The sequence below is a fragment of the Styela clava genome, chromosome 8 (genome assembly GCF_964204865.1).
Source record: "Styela clava chromosome 8, kaStyClav1.hap1.2, whole genome shotgun sequence".
NCBI lineage: Eukaryota > Metazoa > Chordata > Ascidiacea > Stolidobranchia > Styelidae > Styela > Styela clava.
In genome coordinates, this window is record NC_135257.1 from 23554294 (window position 1) to 23574427 (window position 20134).

Here is a 20134-nt window from a genome sequence, read left to right on the forward strand (position 1 = left end):
AGTCAAAAACCATGCCTACATATTATCAATGAAATTAAACATTCGATGCCTAAAAGTGCCTTGCTGTACATATTTTGGCATTTATTAAACATTCGCTTTATTAACTTTAACTGCTTTTCATTGGATCAATATTAACCATGGATTGCTCGTTGATTGGTTGAAACGTATTTTTACAAAACATTGAATATATTCCGAACTGAACGATTTATACAAATTGATTAATTCAGAATGGAGATCGAGATAAAACGAGCAGAACTACCATTGTTGGTAGATGAGTGAAAACTCTGCCTGGGATTGAAAATTTGAAATGCCAAATATATGGTATTTTGGTAATACATTGCTTTGTTTTATCATTTGTAAAGACCAATATTTTTGACCCTTTACCGCATCTATTTCGAACATGCCTAATACTAACTATTTATTGAATTCTTGATAAACATATACAGTTACAGATTAAAATGCAAATACTTTGATTTTAGAACTTTTGTTTTTGTGATTTTCTTGAAACTCCTTCCGAAATGGCATAATCAGGGACTCAAATACTGTTTTTCTCTGTACCTCGATGTAAGGTAAAACATTCAAGTAAGAGTGAAATGTTCGTATTATTATTAATTAAATCAAACTGTTTAACAAACTCACATGTATAAGTTCGAACTCATATATCTGCTTCCCCTTACAACGCGCTGCCCAGACGGCTGACCATGTGGCTCTCCCCTGACCGTGGGTTTCACCTTTTTTTCAAATTTGCATTGTTAGAAAGCTTTCGCTTAGATTTTTGTTTTGCAAGTGTTATAGTCCCCGCTGGTATTGCGTAGCATTGAGCTTTACACATAAATGTCAGGAAAATTTTATAATGCTACCGTAAGTAGTTTTGGAAGAGTTTGGAAAGTAATTCACCCTTGAGAGAATAATTTTATTGATCGAGTTACAAACGCAATAGGTCGCTACTATCCAGCTCCATTCTCATCTCAGATTTTTGTAGTAGTGAGTTTTGGTCGATTTGTTTTGCAAGCTCAGGGTATCCATAAAGTTTCTTCACAATTTCAATTTTGTTATAAAGTGAGATCTCAATATATCTTAAGCAGGTTTGTGTTTTTTTTTCAGTAATTCATTTAATACATCTGTGAAGGCCAAAACAATATATGATATCGATAAATTCACCTTGCGATTTTACCCAAACAATATTCTGCTTGGTTCATGTACCTAGGTAAAGGGTGCGCTTTTACAAGACACGTTTTGAAAAATGAAAAGAAATAGTAACATTTTTGTTGCCAGTAGATGCATGTCCGTATAACGGAACTTCTATAATAGTCCAATGATTGTTGAATTAAATAAAGCCCGATTTTAAAATTTATTTCCTATTTGAAATTTGAATATGTCTTTGCATGCATAGTTGACTTGGTGAGTCACCAAAAAACAAGGGTTGTCACGGGTCAATGATTCGCCGACCCCGTTTCAGGCAATGGTTATTATATATAGATCAGGCGTGCACAACCTTTTTGCTATTGAAGGCCACATTGCATTTATTTGTATTCAATACGGCCGCATTATTTTTTCACGACGGCCGCAGGTTATTATAGATATGGAGGAATTTGGGGCTTCCACTAAAATATTTTGTTAGAGGATGATTTGCAGACTTGATATAATAAAAATGAAGATGAAAAATAGGGAAACTTTGAAGCGAATGGAAAAAATGGATAATCGTAACCTTGAGCCGGCTGGTAGAAGCAATCAAAATTAATTTGTAAAAAACCTCGAATTCGTGCACAGTCGGGATTACAAAACTCACAATTTGAGGTCAGGTCGTGCGGCGGAACGACTGTAATAGCCCAGGAACAATTTAGACCTCATACTATCGATAAATACTATTGTCAGCTATATTCTTTCTTATGATATATAGCTAAATCATAGGGATAGAATGTCTGTTCATGCTATACCAGTGGTGGACAAATTACGACCCGCAGGCCGGCTGTGGCCCGCCTAAGTCTTTCATCCGATCCACTTGTGTCTGTTAAAATTACGACTATAGTTTTAAGGGTACTCATGAAGTATGTACACCAAGATGTCGCATAACCTGAACCCTAACCTGATACACAACCTGAGTTCAGGCTGTGCGCCATCTTGGTGCTCATACTTCAGGACGTCCGTTTTAAGAGTATAAATTTTCGTTGAAAATCATGATGAAAATCCCGTCATGAAGATCTCTAATTTTACATTTTAATTACAAAATTACTGTAGTTGTGGTCATGCTGTGCCAACTTCAAAGCGGTGTCCGCCTGGATTAACGTGTGCATTAGATGTTGATACTAGAAATTAACTTGTGGCCGCGGTCTTTTTCTTATTATGCTCTGACGGGACAACACCTTCACAAACGAATATTACAGCCTCTGTTCTATAAATCCCCATAAACAACAGTCAACTTGATTGGATACAATCAAAAGTATTATTGAAGATCATGGATTGCAAAATCAGGTCGAACACAATAACACTCGCCAAAGATTTGGTGAGGAACGAAAAAAGCCGGTAATTAATTTTATTGTCACTCGAGTATGAGCAAACGCAGTACGAATGGATTTCTAAACAGTAAAAAAAATATAATTGTTATATTTAAAGGAACACGATTCACACTTGTAGATAACGCAGCTCTACTTATATAAATGTTAAATCTTTAACAGTTTAACGAGTTTAGACAATCATGATACCACGCGATTGCGATAAACGTTATACTTTATCCCTATTAGGGCGCAAATTCTGTAAACCAATAAGCCCGGCCTCCCACTGAGCCTATTGTATTCAAGGTAGAAAGATCGCATGTTTTTCCGGGCTCTTGCGAGCGAGCCGAATCCCAATCAGGTATTTAGTCAGGGTGGGACCAGTTCAAAGAGTGTACACAAACTCGGGATTGCAAGTTTGCTAGTCTTGTCAACTCAAATTGACTTACTCCATACTGTTTGAGAACAAATATTCCAGCAGTCATGTCTTCCAATTATGGGTAGTGTTGCCAAATATATCAGAATAATTATCTCGGTGGACTTGATAGATTATTATGAAGAATTTCCCAATGACTTCTGTAAGGGAATAGTGAGCTATCAGAGTAGAACCGATTGGCCTATTCGTTTTATCCTTTTTGTTTTTTTATAATGTCGAGTAACGGAGTTCAATTTGTTTAACGCTGATATGGGCAAACTACGGCCCGCGTACCAGATCCGGTTCGTTGGGTAATTCAATCTGGCCCGCCAAACACAACCACAACCAAACTAAATCCGAACTATGAATGTTTTAGGCAAAAAATAGCTCAATGAATTTGTTGAGATTGCGAAAAAATTTAGTTTTGCCCAAAGCTTATTGTTTTCATCATTGTTTTTGTAACACTGTAGATATTTTTTATAAAATGTAACTTTTTACGTCACATCTACTTGGCCCGCCAGACTAGGTGGGCAAAATTATTGTCCTTTGGTCTAAAAACCTTCCCCACCCCTGCTTCGAAAATGAGACTGGTAAATCTAAAAAATAGACTTTTCTTTTGTCACATTGATCACAGACATTTTTATTACATTGTTTGTAAAGACGTTCATTTGACCAATATGGAAAGTAATCTGTTATTCTTTTATTCAAAATTTGCAAAAATCATTTAGACGACCGATCAGACCTAAAACAGATGAGCTTTCTGAGTTAGTAGACTTGGTTACTGAGCCGGAGACTAAAAACATGATATAAAAAACTATGAATAAAAACAGTTCATTTACGACAGCTATGCTAACAATTATGCTAACGTTTGCCCGATAGTAAGAATCACAATGTAACAATAGGGGCCATTATTACGGAAATTAATATCCACAAAAACTATAGTAGTAAATTTAGCAGACACGTGCGGGCCAAATGAAAGACTTCAGTGGGCTGGATCAGGCTCGCGGGCCATAATTTGCCCACACCTAGTATAGCATGACCAGACATGTTATCCCCCTGATTTAGCTATTTATCATAGCTATTTATTTTATAATATTATACCTGACAATAGTATTTATCGCAAGTGTGAGTTATAAATTGATTCTTGGTTATTACGTCCGTTCCGCTTCACGACCTGACCCAAACTTGTGAGTTTTGTAATACCGACTGTGCACTAATTCAAGAAATTTCATAAGTCAGCTCGAGCCTAACATTTTCCAGTTCACTATAAAATTGGTCGAATCAAGTCTGCAAACCATCCGATAACAAAGCATTTTAGTGAAAACCCAATATTTCTGAACATCTATAATGACAATTTCCTGAAACAGGGTCGGCGAATCATTGACCCTTGACCCGCAAAGGCATATCAAAATTTCGAAGATAAAAAATGATATGAAACCGGTTTTATTGGACACGTTTGTGGACATAACGATCGTTTTGGTATTTTTGTTGTTCTTGTTTTTATTTGACTTCTTCTTGGTATCGTTTCTTTTCTCGTTGATTACTGGACCAATTGCTTTGAAATTTTCAGTGAGTAAAGATTATATTTTTCCCCAGAAGGCTATTACTTTTATTTATTCTTAAATTTTATATGAATCCTATGAGATATGATATTTCATACAAAATTTCGCGGTATTTATTTTTACTCATGGGAACACTGTTTTACACTTATTTCAAGCGGTTTCGCGATCGATTGTCTTGCTCAGTACTACAGCTACTGTAGGTCGGTACTGGTAAGTTGCCATACCGGTACCGTAACGCAGTGAAATTGACTTATTCCTTCCGCGGTATTACTAATGCTGCAATGCAAGTTTTATAGCCTGTCGTATGCGGAACGGAATGTCAGACCTACAGGTTCGGTACCGGTACTGGTAGCTCAGTACGTAAGTACGATACTGGTACTCGCGCCGGTACCGGTGTCTTACCACAATGAAATTACCGTAACTTATTCTTTCACGGTCCTACCAGTGCAGTAATGCAAGCGTTGTAGCACTTGTAGCCTACTATATTTGTTTATTTTGATGAGAGTCTACTGGAAACAACATAAAATTTGAAAGGGAAGAATAGTTCTGTGATCAATTATCTGTCCTAAAGTGTAAACAACATAAAATTTGCAAGGGAACAACTGTTCTGTGATCAATTACCGTATATGGCCTACAGTGTACAGGTAAGATGCTGGCTGACTGCTAACCGGTACTGGTAGCTCAGTACGTAAGAACGATACTGGTACTGGTGCCGGTACCGGTGTCTTACCACAATGAAATTACCCTAACTTATTCTTTCACGGTCCTACCAGTGCAGTAATGCAAGCGTTGTAGCACTTGTAGCCTAATATATTTGTTTATTTTGATGAGAGTCTACTGGAAACAACATAAAATTTGAAAGGGAAGAATTGTTCTGTGATCAATTATCTGTCCTAAAGTGTAAACAACATAAAATTTGCAAGGGAACAACTGTTCTGTGATCAATTAACGTATATGGCCTACAGGTAAGATGCTGGCTGACTGCTAACTCAGTACCGCACCTACGTTAGGTACCGGTACCGCCGTGAATTCAGCTCTCATCTCTTTGTTGGACACGTAGTGGACATAACGATCGTTTCAATATTATGTTGTTGTTGTTGTCCTTGTTCTTTGACACGTTTTTAAAAAGTCGCTTTTCTCTTCGAATACTGGACCAATTGCTTTGAAATTTTCAGTGGTTAAAGATAAAAATTTTCTCCAGAAGGCTATTACTTTTTTTTCGCTATGACTTTATCAAAATTATGTGACTCTACGTGTCCATATATTTGAGCATAGCTCTCTTGTTTTATCTATTATTTGACTATTATAAAAGTTCTGTTATATCTGCATGCGGCTAATGGCAACAATACTGTTACTATTGCTGTTCATTACTCGAAACCTGTCTTGTGAAAGCGCACCCTTCATCCAAGTAAATGAACCAAAGGATCAGCAGCTTATTTTAGAGGGTATATGAGAACTATATGCTAATTTTCAGTTTAGTATATATGGTGTCCATAAAGTCTTATAAAATTACAAATGAAATTTATCGATACCATATATTGTTCTGGCCCTCATAGATGTATAAATGACATTAAAGTACCATCATTAAGTGACCATGTTCAACAATACTTCAATGAATATTAGTATTAGGCATTTTCAAAATTGATGCAGTAAAACAGTAGATGAGTCAAAAATATAAGGTCTTTACTAATGATAAAACAAAGCAATGTATCACCAAAATACCATATATTTGCCATTTTGAATTTTCAATCCCAGGCAGAGTGTTCACTCATCTACCAATAAAATGAAAAGCAATTAAACAATGGCACTTCGGCTGTCTCCATAATTAATTGCCCAATTGTATAAATCGTTCCATCAAGAATATATTCAATGTTTTATCAGAATATGTTTCAAACAATCATCAATCAAAGGTTGATATTGAACCGATATAAAGCAATTAAAGTTAATATAGCAAATGTTGATGATAAATGCCAAAATATGTACAGCAAGGCAGTTAGGCAGCGCTGGTTCTTTCCATGAATGATATGTAGACATGATTTTTATCTTTCATGTCTGACAAAGTGCAGCTTTTAGCGGAGTGAAATAATATCAGTTCTTCATCTCTTGTTAGCTTTCTTTTGGATCTTTGTCAACGTTGATGAAAACATTAATATTCGAGTCGCCATTCAACGGAAATCCTTTTTCCCATTGAGTGAATGAACCATCTGGTTGAATTGTGGCTGTCTGTAACAAAAATACGAAGTGAAAATCCTGTTAAGACCAATAAACAATTCTCAAATGTATTGGCACATCTGAGGACCAAAACGAATTTGTATTAAATCTTTCATAGTACCAGTAGCATTTCATCATTATTTTAATTTTGATATTTAAATAAAAGTAATAGACTTCTAGTGACAACGGCAATCTTTAACCACTAAAAGTCTCAAAGCAATTGGCCCAGTAGTTTGAAACAAAAAAAAAAATTTTAACAACAAAGAGAATACTAACAACAACAACAGTTTAATAAAACCATCCGTATGTACATTTCATGTCCAATAACACCAAATTCTGAAAGACCGCCTGTTTGAATTTTTAAGAATGCAATCTTAATATATAATCAACTAGCTATGTCACTTGGTATTCCGAGTAGATATAAGAAGTTAATTATCGATCAGAAAAAAAATTTAACACAAATAAATTGTCCAATCACAGTGCACAGCAAAAAAGTGAGTGAATGAATACCACTCAGATATTTTGGTAACATTTTTGTTAAATCCCAATATTCGTTATAATTTTAATATAAAATGCAATTAGTGGTCTACGAGGCGTTCAATCGTCTGTACTTTATCAAAACTGTAACACTATGAATACAAGAAAACGATGATTAAAAACATGGACACGAAAGTAAAAGTCACAGCAGCATGTCACCCACTTTACCGCAGTTCTCCGATTTCGATTGACCATCGCGAACGCGCCCGCCACATGGTGCGCAAGTTTTAATTTTGGTGACTCCATTGCAAAAAAAAGAATCCTTCGAACCCTACAAAAATTTTTGTACTGAATAAATAGTAAGTAATACCTTCCAGCCAATTATGCAATATTTACCCAATGAAAATTATACAATAAGAAAACGAAAGTTTCGTGTCCAATAAATAATATAGTTCCCACCGGGATATCATAGGTATGGCCGGTCCAGAACGATACCCTCCCGTACTGGGGAAGCCTGTTGCGTATCATTTTGTTGATCGCGTCAAATTCTTTCTCATTCTTTATAATGGGAAGTGTCGATCCGTGATGTTTACAGAAATTATCTGCATCGGAGTATTCCATTGTTGAAGCAGAAAATTTCACAATCCAGTATATCACATCGTCGTCGGCCATCCATTTTCCTAAGATATAATGAAAATGTTTAATTTTACAATTGGTAGCGCTGTTTATTTGAACCGCAATTGATAAATGTAAAGTCAGCGACAATGACTCTGTTTAGAATCAAGCTATGAGTTTTCCGATGCGTCTTTAGATCCGAACAGAGCCTAGTACAAGCGGTCGTTGGGGGCGTGATCAGAGGTGTAGCCAATAATTTTTAAAGAGGGAATGGGGGTGTGGCGTTTTTAATGGCCAAGTTGGACAGCAACAGCTAGCGGGTCCGTCCAGACAGAGACTTCCCTCTTGGTCATGAATCCAAAATGTGTGATTTGAGACGCCAACAATGCTAAGTCTAAAGCTTTGGGTGTTAGTCATTCCTGCTGCCGAATATTAGTATATAGATACCACGTTCTTGTTTATTGCTTTAGACCAGCGGTTCTCATACGGGGTCACATGGCTCTACAACAGGGCCAAAAAGTAGTTGGGGGGGGGGGGTAAGTGGGGGTCACAATACTAAGCGCAAAACTGGATTCATCATTTCACTTTTCAAGAAAACTAGTTCTTTCTAATTTCTTTGCTTCATAAGGTTATTCAAAGAGTGCTTTCACTTTTTTGCGCATGAATTGTTTGAACATAAAAAGATTTGGAATACACCAATCAAACAAATATTATAAAAACCAGTGGGATGATAAAATAATAAAAGGAGACCATGAATGCATGGCATAAAGCATATGGAAAGGGGCCACGAACAATAAGAGTCGGGGAACACTGCTTTAGACGTTAAACAATCACAGCAAATAATTAACGTGTCTTGCAGATGACGACTAGCGTTATATTTAAAGTTTTAAAAACATCAAATTTATGCGAAGCTCGTCACGGGAAGCCATTGACAGTTATTATACATTCATCGGCGGCGAGATGCTAAAGAAAAATTAAAGAGTAAATCGGCGACGCAATTGTTTTGATTGAAAAGCGGCAATATAAAATACTAAAACCGAAAACTATTTGTTGTAGGAGTCTCGGGACAGATTAAACCCTGGTATTCCGGAATGAGACTTATTATAAATATAAATATGGCTCTAATATGATTGGTCAGTAAGAGTTAACATTCTTTATGTACACGTCTTATTATGGACTTAACTCAAAACAAACCCAATAAGACATTTTCGCGCCGTTTTCAAGCATGATATAGGCTTGTCCGAGTGTTTTTGCACCCGGGTTGTGCGTCACTCCTTTTTGGCATATTTCCAATTTCACGAGTTTTATATCTGTAAATATTTGAAAGCTAAGAAACATACAAAGGAATACGTTATTACTTGAAAGAAAGTAATTTGCGCGGCCGAGCGCTCATTTTCCTCGCGTAAACACGCACTAATAATTACCCGCACAATAATAAACAAACAAGAACTGCGTTGAACCGCGTTGACTTCACAAATATACCGCTTCGTTACTCGGCAGATGTTTGCGCTACACCATTGCCTGTTATATCATTTTGTTAGGAAAACAAACAGTCAAACGACTATTACGCTTGCGAGAGAGTACCGTTATCATAAGTAACGGTTCAACGGCCATAAAGGAGAGAGGTTCGAATGTTTGTTTACTATCGTCGATGAATTTCCTCACGTACGCAAAATTTCGTACACGGAGCGGTCCATTAGCGACCTCTTGCGTATAGGAGACAATAATACGATTCAAACAAGCTTTCAATGGCCTTTCAAGCCATCTTGGTTAGGTGACAAATGCTAATTAAAAATATTTTAAAAATTTGACTAGGGAGTGGCGGGATAAGGAGGATTAAACACCCTTCCATAAGCATCGTAAATCGCAAAATTACGTGTGTCTTTCGTCGAATTTGTTCTTTAACCATTACTTTAAAAATTGCTGTCGAAAATGTTATTGTTGACATCATACAGGGTTGGAAACGCGACTTGTTTCCGGTTTGTGATGATATATGAGATAAATAATATAAATATTATTCTATCAATTTTTATTGTAATAATATAAATTTAACTCTTTGCGACAAGCGTAGTTAATTAGTGCGTTTACATGGCAACGATTATCGTGCCAAAACCGTATTTTGAGCGAATCGTGTTCATGTAAACACTTTGGTTCGATGGCCAATCATGACTCAGCGTGTTTGCATCGTGATATTCCAGCACGTTTGCACAGAGTAGATTTGCAAACACGATGCTTTCTTCACACGCGCGAACGGGGGCGCGCTGACGGTTTTACTTCAGCGTTTTCTAGGTCGCATGCTCTACGCTTCTGTGGACCTAATGCAATACCGTACCGGTAATGCTTGCAGCGCGACAGCGTTGCAATTGCAAGCGAGTTTGAGCTTTTTGAAGTAATCATCAGTAACGCTAGATAGAATTCTTTACTTGCGAAAAATATGTTAAACTTCTTTCTGAACCAACAACGGCCTGTCCTGCACAATGCAATACCGGTACGGTGCCGTAACTGGATACCGGTACCGGTATAAAATATTAAGTAAAGTGGCGGAATTCTAGTGCCATAAATGGCTGAAACATATGTAAGTGTTCAAGTTTTGTGGATTATGAAATTTAGCAAAAGATACAGTCAGACGTAGGATGTTTTATCTGTAAAATCAAGTAGCCTACGCAGAACTGATACGAGTCAGGGAATAGTACGAGACAAGAATAGGGCTATGGGCAGCCAGGGCAGGGATGTGTGGAGCTTTTCAACCACAGCTAGCAAAGCAAACGTTACATGCCCTATGTTCTAACTTAGAACGTAGGGCATGTTAGTCTATATATATATATAGACTACAGTGGCGGCGCGTGGTCATTTTGACAACCGGGGCAAGCTACTGCGGGACCAAGTCACCCCCATCTACGGGGACAGGATGAGCGCTGTAAGTTCTCCCATCATTTTATGAGTTTAAAAACCATTCCATCGGTAATAACCAATCGGCAAAAGCGACAATTTTTAACGATAAGAAAGTGTCTTTAAAACCGGTCCAAGTCAAGGGATTAATAATTATAGACATAGTTTATTTTGAAACCTCTTTCAAAAGGAAAGGCAATATTTACCCAGATAAATACAATGACATATTAACAGAAACTTCGGGAAAGCAGACAAAACCTAAAATAAGGTTTAAAACGTTACTATGAAGAAAGGAAAGTTATATAAAGATAAGGACATGCGTCGCGCACTCATAGATATATATGCTGCTAGACTTCTACTGCTTGAACATATATGCAACACGCCGCGGTTTCTTGGAAGCAAAATGCTCAATAACGCGCTGAATAAAGTCATGCATCCCAGAAATAACGTCTCTGTGAATGGATAAAACAGCCAAGGAATTTGATCTATCTTGCTTCATTGTGTTTCTGAGATACGTTTTAATACGCTTCAGCGTGCTGAATGTTCGCTCTGCGTCGGCGGAAGAAATAGGCGTCGTCAAAATGATGTCCAGAAATTTTGCAGACGCCGCAAAGGTAGTTACTAGAGTGTTATCTATGAGGAACCCATAGAGCGCGCAAGTTGATGTGATGTTCAAAAAAGTTTGCTTGGTGTATATACATCGCAATTCATTTTCCAATTTACCCACGTTTATCATGGGGTAAAATTTGGAGACAGTAGCCAACAAATGGATGGGAAATTGACGTGCAAATTTTGAAAAATTTTTGGGGTTCATGAAAGAGAACGCGGCAAGGTGTTCAGTGCGCAGACGATCGCCTATTTGATTCACCAGAATGTCACAGCATTCCTTTGCAGACAAAATCAAACGCTGCGTTGTTTGCCCGCGGCGTAAAGAAGCACTCCATGTGTCGTCGTATTTTATTGTTTCCCGGATACGAGATACAGCATCGCAGAAGTCTGAAATACACGACTGCACAGACGCTCCATCCATTAGCCTTGACTGCAATGCGCCGTATAATATATCCACGTGATAGAATATTGTGGAGAAAAAAGCGAGAAAAAATGAAAATTCACCATTTTCTAGCAGACGCTTTAGACCTGCCGCCTCCCTCACAGAGCGTTCGTCCCAAACCGGAGAGCTCTGAATGCCATTGAAACACTCAATGAGCTCAGACCTAATTTCGGACACGCCGTGCACCACGCGTGATTGGAAGTTCCAACGTGTTGGTGCACAAGCTGGGAGACGGCGGCTACATATCTGGCGAAGGAGGTTAGAGCGCTTCGGCGAAACGGAAAAAAATGAAGAAAACCCCGAAACATTTGCAAAAAATAAACGGACGAGAGGGGTATCAAGACACATATTTTTAATAACGAGGTTAAATTGGTGTGCATAACAATGTAAAAAATGCGCATGAGGAAAATCTTCTTTTATATGAACTTGAACACCATGTTTCGACCCACTCATGACTGCCGCGCCGTCATGAGTTTGAGCTATCAATTTTGACTCCGCGTTGTAAGGCTATAACACTTCTTTCAGTACAGCCGATATCCCGCAAGCCGTGCGATCAACGATTGGTACAAAGCTATGAAATCTCTCGGTAGGTTTACCCAGTGGCGGCGCGTCAATAGGGCCAACCGGGGCAATGCCCCGGCTGTTTTTTCGGTATAATAAAAAATATTCGAAAAATACCTCAATATCGGTTGCACAGACTGTCTACACTAGCCATATTCTCCCGACATGGTTCATTTTTCGCTCGCAAAGCCTTCGCCGAACCGCCGATTTTGCCCCGGTTGCTCATTGTATATCGTATTCTCTCTTTTATCTTCCACTCGCCGCGTTTGTCTCGTTTGTTTTCTGTTTCTTTTACTAAATCATCGGGGCCGATCGTGGCTAGCCCCGAAATTATGACGACACAATGCCGACGTTTCTTACAACAACGTGTTGACATATTCACGCATCCCTTCTCGTTCGTTGGTTGCTTGAAGAGTTGATAGTTTCCTCGCCTTCGTTTTTGTCGCTTGTTTCGCTATTTGAATCAGTTAGAGACCTTTAGTCCATTTGCTTCCCATTTTTTCACATTCCTTTTGAACTCCTCACTTCTTTCCGGCTTCGCATTTCTTAGCCTTAGACCTCATAATGAATAAGGTTGATGCACTACTTCGCACTCCGTTCTCGCAGCTGCCGCTGGAACAAAAATTAGAGGTACAACGTCTTGGGCCTTATCAACCAAAAAATTGTTCACTGGAACAATTCCATGACGGAGGAAAGCGTCGGCGTACATTCTGCGCAGAAACTTGGTATAAAAAACACGAATGGAACGGGCTGGCTCTTCTAATAGAGGGGTATTTTTGGATATGGTGGAATACACCGCATCCCTTGATACAGTATTGAGAGATCATCTTGATGCCGCAACTGTTTCGAAAGGGACATCTAAGGATATCCAAAATGATTTGCTCGACTCAATGTATAAAATTTATTTACAACATTTGGCTCTGGAAATTGAGAATTGCCAGTTCCTTTCGATTCAGTCTGACGAGACAACTGACATCACGTGCGTTTCCCAACTGGCTGTGATTTTTCGGTTTGTGAAAGATGGTAAACCTACCGAGAGATTTCACAGCTTTGTACCAATCGTTGATCGCACGGCTTGCGGGATATCGGCTGTACTGAAAGAAGTGTTACAGCCTTACAACGCGAAGTCAAAATTGATAGCTCAAACTTATGACGGCGCGGCAGTCATGAGTGGGTCGAAACATGGTGTTCAAGTTTATATAAAAGAAGATTTTCCTCATGCGCATTTTTTACATTGTTATGCACACCAATTTAACCTCGTTATTAAAAATATGTGTCTTGATACCCCTCTCGTCCGTATATTTTTTGCAAATGTTTCGGGGATTTCTTCATTTTTTTCCGTTTCGCATAAGCGCTCTGACCTCCTTCGCCAGATGTGTAGCCGCCGTCTCCCAGCTTGTGCAACAACACGTTGGAACTTCCAATCACGCGTGGTGCTGGGCGTGTCCGAAATTAGGTCTGAGCTCATTGAGTGTTTCAATTGCATTCAGAGCTCTCCGGTTTGGGACGAACGCTCTGTGAGGGAGGCGGCAGGTCTAAAGCGTCTGCTAGAAGATGGTGAGTTTTCATTTTTTCTCGCTTTTTTCTCCACAATATTCTATCACGTGGATGTATTATACGGCGCATTGCAGTCAAGGCTAATGGATGGAGCGTCTGTGCAGTCGTGTATTTCAGACTTCTGCGATGCTGTATCTCGTATCAGGGAAACAATAAAATACGACGACACATGGAGTGCTTCTTTACGCCGCGGGCAAACAACGCAGCGTTTGATTTTGTCTGCAAAGAAATGCTGTGACATTCTGGTGAATCAAATAGGCGATCGTCTGCGCACTGAACACCTTGTCGCGTTCTCTTTGATGAACCCCAAAAATTTTTCAAAATTTGCACGTCAATTTCCCATCCATTTGTTGGCTACTGTCTCCAAATTTTACCCCATGATAAACGTGGGTAAATTGGAAAATGAATCGCGATGTATATACACCAATCAAACTTTTTTGAACATCACATCAACTTGCGCGCTCTATGGGTTCCTCATAGATAACACTCTAGTAACTACCTTTGCGGCGTCTGCAAAATTACTGGACATCATTTTGACGACGCCTATTTCTTCCGCCGACGCAGAGCGAACATTCAGCACGCTGAAGCGTATTAAAACGTATCTCAGAAACACAATGAAGCAAGATAGATTAAATTCCTTGGCTGTTTTATCCATTCAGAGAGACGTTATTTCTGGGATGCATGACTTTAAATCAGCGCGGTATTGAGCATTTTGCTTCCAAGAAACCGCGGCGTGTTGCATATATGTTCAAGCAGTAGAAGTCTAGCAGCATATATATCTATGAGTGAGCGACGCATGTCCTTATCTTTGCATTATCGTTCCTTTCTTCATAGTAACGTTTTAAACCTTATTTTAGGATTTGTCTGCTTTCCCGAAGTTTCTGTTAATATGTCATTGTATTTATCTGGGTAAATATTGCCTTTCCTTTTGAAAGAGGTTTCAAAATAAACTATGTCTATATTTATTAATATTATTATATTTATTAATTTTACTTGGACCGATTTTAAAGACACTTTCTTATCGTTAAAAATTGTCGCTTTTGCCGATTGGTTGTTACCGATGGAATGGTTTTTATACTTATAAAATGATGGGAGAACTTACAGCGCTCATCCTGTCCCCGTAGATGGGGGTGACTTGGTCCCGCAGTAGCTTGCCCCGGTTGTCAAAATGACCACGCGCCGCCACTGGGTTTACCATCTTTCACAAACCGAAAAATCACAGCCAGTTGGGAAACGCACGTGATGCCAGTTGTCTCGTCAGAATGAATCGAAAGGAACTGGCAATTCTCAATTTCCAGAGCCAAATGTTGTAAATAAATTTTATACATTGAGTCGAGCAAATCATTTTGGATATCCTTAGATGTCCCTTCCGAAACAGTTGCGGCATCAAGATGATCTCTCAATACTGTATCTAGGGATGCGGTGTATTCCACCATATCCAAAAATACCCCTCTATTAGAAGAGCCAGCCCGTTCATCGTGCCCACGGAGGGGCAGCTCGTGACAACCAATGAACTTCAAAACATCTATCAATCGACCGAGAACATGGCGGTTTTTCTCGACGTTTTGGTTGTGCCGACGAATAGAAACCGCGCGTCCTTCATCCAACTGTGCTGCAATATTAACATTTCTGAATGTTCGGTATTTTACTGCATTGTCCAGATGCTCCATAAAAGATTGATGATCCCTGGCACGCTCGGAAAGACGTTTAAGATCTCTAAAACCAAATTTACACCAACGTGAGTCACGGGCGGTAGCAAAAAGTAGGCAATAAAAACAAAAATGTGCATTTTTGTCCTCGCTGTAACACAACCATTCGTGTTTTTTATACCAAGTTTCTGCGCAGAATGTACGCCGACGCTTTCTTCCGTCATGGGATTGTTCCAGTGAACAATTTTTTGGTTGATAAGGCCCAAGACGTTGTACCTCTAATTTTTGTTCAAGCGGCAGCTGCGAAAACGGAGTGCGAAGTAGTGCATCAACCTTATTCATTATGAGGTCTAAGGCTAAGAAATGCGAAGCCGGAAAGAAGTGAGGAGCTCAAAAGGAATGTGGAAAATCGAAAGCAAATGGACTAAAGGTCTCTAACTGATTCAAATAGCGAAACAAGCGACAAAAACGAAGGCGAGGAAACTATCAACTCTTCAAGCAGCCAACGAACGAGAAGGAATGCATGAATATGTCAACACGTTGTTGTAAGAAACGTCGGGACAAACGCGGCGAGTGAAAGATAAAAGAGAGAATACGATATACAATGAGCAACCGGGGCAAAATCGGCGCCGCCCCGTCGACGTTCGGCGAAGGCTTTGCGAGTGAAAAATGAACCATGTCGGGAGAATATGGCTAGTGTAGACAGTCTGTGCAACCGATATTGAGGTATTTTTCGAATATTTTTTATTATACCGAAAAAACAACCGGGGCATTGCCCCGGTTGGCCCTATTGACGCGCCGCCACTGATTGACTATATATACTGATATATTCATAGGCTACATCAAAAATACAGTACCTGTATCTGACCGGTAGTGTTCTTGATTTTGAAAATTTACCAAATGTAATTTATTGACATATTAAATTCCATTCATAGCAAACCGTTATTTGGTTTACTGATTTATATTTATCGCAGAAAAGTAGTAGTGCAGTTTATGTTCATGAGTGAGATGGAGTCTATGTCAAATCTGAAAGTTAAGTGGGAAGACAACGAGGTTAAAACAATGCTTGGCATTGTTCGAGAAATGAATCTGGTTGCTCTGCTTGACCAAGAGGAGTCTAGATCAGAAGTTTTGTACAAAGAAGTTGAGAAACAGTTGACAGCGAAGGGATACAAGAAAAGGTTTGGAAGCACAATCGTTATGTTATACAGTTTCAGTTCTTTGATTCATATATTTTAGTAATTTCTGAAAAGTTATTTCTACTTAATTTTCAGACATTTGCAATTGGATTTTGTTGAAATAATATTAGATACGAACTATGTTAAATTCTTGACTAGCAGTATGTTTTCAGTTTTTCAATTGGCTGGTTACTAAAGCTAGATGTTTTTTCATTTGTAGTTTCTAACAAATACATTATAAAGTGATGGCCTTATGGTCTACTTTCAACAAGATAGTACGTCTGCATTCTGTTGGTGGGACGGCTCACATAACATGTGATTATTATGATGAGCTTGATGAAATCTTCGTCCACCACCCAGATGTTGATTATACAAATATGGGAGTGGATACTGGAATCACAAACGCTGTATCACTAGGTAACAATTTTTCTTTGATGTTTTTGAGGCTATGAGCCAGAGGCTATGGTTCGGCATATGATTAAGCCGTCCTATGAGTAATATACTACTATGAGGGCTACTATGAGAATCCTATACTGTTATCACCCTAATAATGTAATTTTAGCACACAAATTTATTATTATGGGAAATTGCCGACTGTCTTTTCAAAATTGTTTTGCCTATGCTTAGATGTTGAAGGAGATGCAGCTACAACTACAGAGACATCTTTTGATACTTTGTCCAATCATGGAGAGAATCCAGAATCTGGTTTGTGTCTATATAAATATTTGGTATACCGGTATATTATATGTCTCAACCAAAACATCATGCTACCTAATTGAGAGATGTACTGATGCATTGTTATCGGCCAATATTTCGGTATCGGCTAAATAAATAATGATATTTTGATATTGGAACAAAATCTTGCGCACCTAACTCAATGTATAAGTTTGGTATCTGTATCGGCATTTTTAGTTGGTATCGGCGACAAAAGTGGTATTCGTACATCCCTTTCAATTTGAGATAAGTCTTATTTAATTATATTTCTATAAAAGTTTAACTAGGAATTGGGCATTTTCTAGTTAAGTCTCTTATGCCACTGTGCAGGAAAAAGACCTTCAGTTGACTTTAAAATCCTTTTCGAGAAACAAGGGGAGTGGGAAGAAAAAATGATGCACGAGCAAATGGAAGCCCATGCGCAATTGATGAGAGAGACTGTGCAACAAATGGGGACGATACTCTTTGCATGTGTGTCTCAGCTTTCAAAAAAACGAGGTAAAAGCTTATGTTTCGCTTTGGCGTATATATAAGGCAATTACCTTAAAAAAAATTTACTCCCTCGACTGTAACCAACTGCTTTGTAAAAAATCCGGAAGTAATATGTTTAAAATACACCCCGCTCCTACTGCCACACGTAATCTGGAGATCTAATTGTAAACTTTGTTTTAAGGGTCTGAGGAGTAAATATGGATGATTGTGTGACAACAAGGTTACCCGATTGTGAAAAGCAGTTCGAGTTGAAGCATCAACAATTCGTTTATCATCTGCATGAGAAACTGAAACGATTAGCTCTGTGGATCCAATGTTGTTGTTTTATTACATATATTGCATTGCACAGTAATAAAATGAAAACCATTGTGTTGTGGCATGGTCCGATCAGATTGTGGGGGTATAGGCGAGCTTTATAATATAAATAGATTTTCTCCACCAGAAAGCTTAATGAAGGGAAGGTATTGCACATCAACTTAATGGAATGACTGCAGGGGGACAATTTGAATAAATTTCTGCAGATAGACTAGAACAGTTGTGCAAAGCATCTGCACGCCCATTTTTGAACTCTTTAATATGGTTTATAATCTGTATATAAATGAGCATCATGGTAGAATAGATAAAGTTACTGACCAAAGCAATAATCCCAAACTGCTTGGGAAACGTTGCTGTAGTGTAGTAAAGCGTTGAAAATCGCCCAGCATTTGTAGTTGATATGTAGTGATATTTCCGAATATGTCAGATAAAAGATATGAAGAACTAGCAGGATATTCGCGAAATTTGTATTTTTGCTCTGTTTCATATGAATGAGAAACTTATAAACACGTACAAGATAGTTAACTTGTAAAATTAAAAACATTTTGCAAAAAATGAATTTATTTTCAGCAGTTAAACCGAATTTAAAAGCAGCCGTGGAAGATGAAACTGGCAACTGTTTTCAACTCCAAGTACGATGCCAACGATTTTAAACCGGATAGAAATTCAATGGTGTCCATGTGAACACGAGACATGTTTTGGCGTTCGATTGTCTGAAATACGATGTGGAAACGTTTTTTGATAAAACGATTATCGTGACCATGTAAACGTAGTAAATGTAGCAGGTACAGCTCAAATTTGTCGAATTCGACAAATGTCGAAAATACGGATCAAAACAAAATATAATTGGGCAATTTACTTCACTTTTTTATGTCCGCGTATTGTCCGTAGCATTTTGCTTTTATTTTGGTTACCGCAGGTTGAATGGAAGACCATTAAATGGGGCTCCAGAAGTATGCGCACCAAGATGTCGCACAGCCTGAGTCCTAACCGGTACACACATCCTATGTTCAGGTTGTGCGCCTTCTTGGTGCGCATACTTTATTGTAGCCAATTAAAAAAGTACTCTACGGGATTTCATATCAGATCTCAAAATTTTTCCAACGGCGATAACGAATTCGCAGGATCGCAAATATACGTGTCAAGACTGAATACAATCGTTCGGTTTATCTCATTATTTTATGTCCATAGATTACCGTGGTATTTTAGAGCGATAAGGTTTTTATTTTAACGTGAAAAAACGAAATCGCGAGTTACGTTGGACACAATTAAATTAATATAAGTACACTTTGGATTCTTGTCGTTGTCATGGACTGAATATTTTACGCGACAGAGAAGTCATTATACGCCGAAAAATTCGGCTCTTTTAACGAGCGCGTAATCACGCCGACTGTTCCGGAAGGGAATATGAATTTACGATTTTGAACCCCCGTTTTTGAAAATTTTGGTCACGCGCCATTTTTAATTTCGAATTCCACATATGTATACATTGCTTCGATTCAAAGGTTTTAGCTAATCAAGTCATGTTATATTCAAATCAATCATGGTTACTATCGATATTATTATTGTCAGGCTGTATAGTTCTGTACTGACAATGCTTAGTAAATACAAACCTAGAGTATAGCCACAGACGATTGAGTTCAGTTTTTTCGAAACAGCCTCAAATTTTTCCATAGCTGTTTGCGATTCATTCTTTTGGTTGGGCATCATCAGTTTTTGTTTTTCGATTAATGCGTTAAGTTTTACTATGTCGTTGGTCTGGTCTTTTATGTCGAGATATTGCTTTAGTGATGCTGTAAAAATAAAATTCGGAATCAATCCGGGTATAAATATCACATGTTTCCGAAGTATTATAGTTTCGATTTGTAGACAACTGTTTGTTTAAAGTTCTGTGCGAATTAAATTTTGTTACTTGCTATCAGTTGCATATTTTATATTTTTTCGTTAATTTTATCA

At 38.3% G+C, this 20134-nt stretch overlaps 1 protein-coding gene across 2 annotated transcripts; it reads left to right on the forward strand.

Moving 5' to 3' along the window:
• Positions 1 to 16914: 16914 nt before the first annotated feature.
• On the forward strand, positions 16915 to 18127 carry LOC120346710 (uncharacterized). 2 transcript variants are annotated; one of them, XM_078114949.1, is made up of 4 exons: positions 16915 to 17074; positions 17285 to 17362; positions 17702 to 17869; positions 18045 to 18127. In XM_078114949.1, exons 1-4 carry the CDS (start codon positions 17035 to 17037, stop codon positions 18056 to 18058), a joined length of 300 nt encoding a protein of 99 aa, XP_077971075.1. In that variant the 5' UTR covers positions 16915 to 17034; the 3' UTR covers positions 18059 to 18127. The 2 variants fall into 2 exon arrangements, with proteins under 2 accessions (XP_077971075.1, XP_077971074.1); XM_078114948.1 differs by lacking the exon at positions 18045 to 18127 and having other exon boundaries at positions 17702 to 17960.
• The last annotated feature ends 2007 nt before the right edge of the window (positions 18128 to 20134 follow it).

What these genes read in the sequence shown, in the direction of transcription:
- LOC120346710 (XM_078114948.1), top strand. Translation starts at nt 17,035, where the DNA reads ATGGGAGTGGATACTGGAATCACAAACGCTGTATCACTAG. An exon ending in CACAAACGCTGTATCACTAG is followed by an intron (nt 17,075 to 17,284) that starts GTAACAATTTTT and finishes GCCTATGCTTAG; the next exon opens with ATGTTGAAGGAGATGCAGCT. An exon ending in TGGAGAGAATCCAGAATCTG is followed by an intron (nt 17,363 to 17,701) that starts GTTTGTGTCTAT and finishes GCCACTGTGCAG; the next exon opens with GAAAAAGACCTTCAGTTGAC.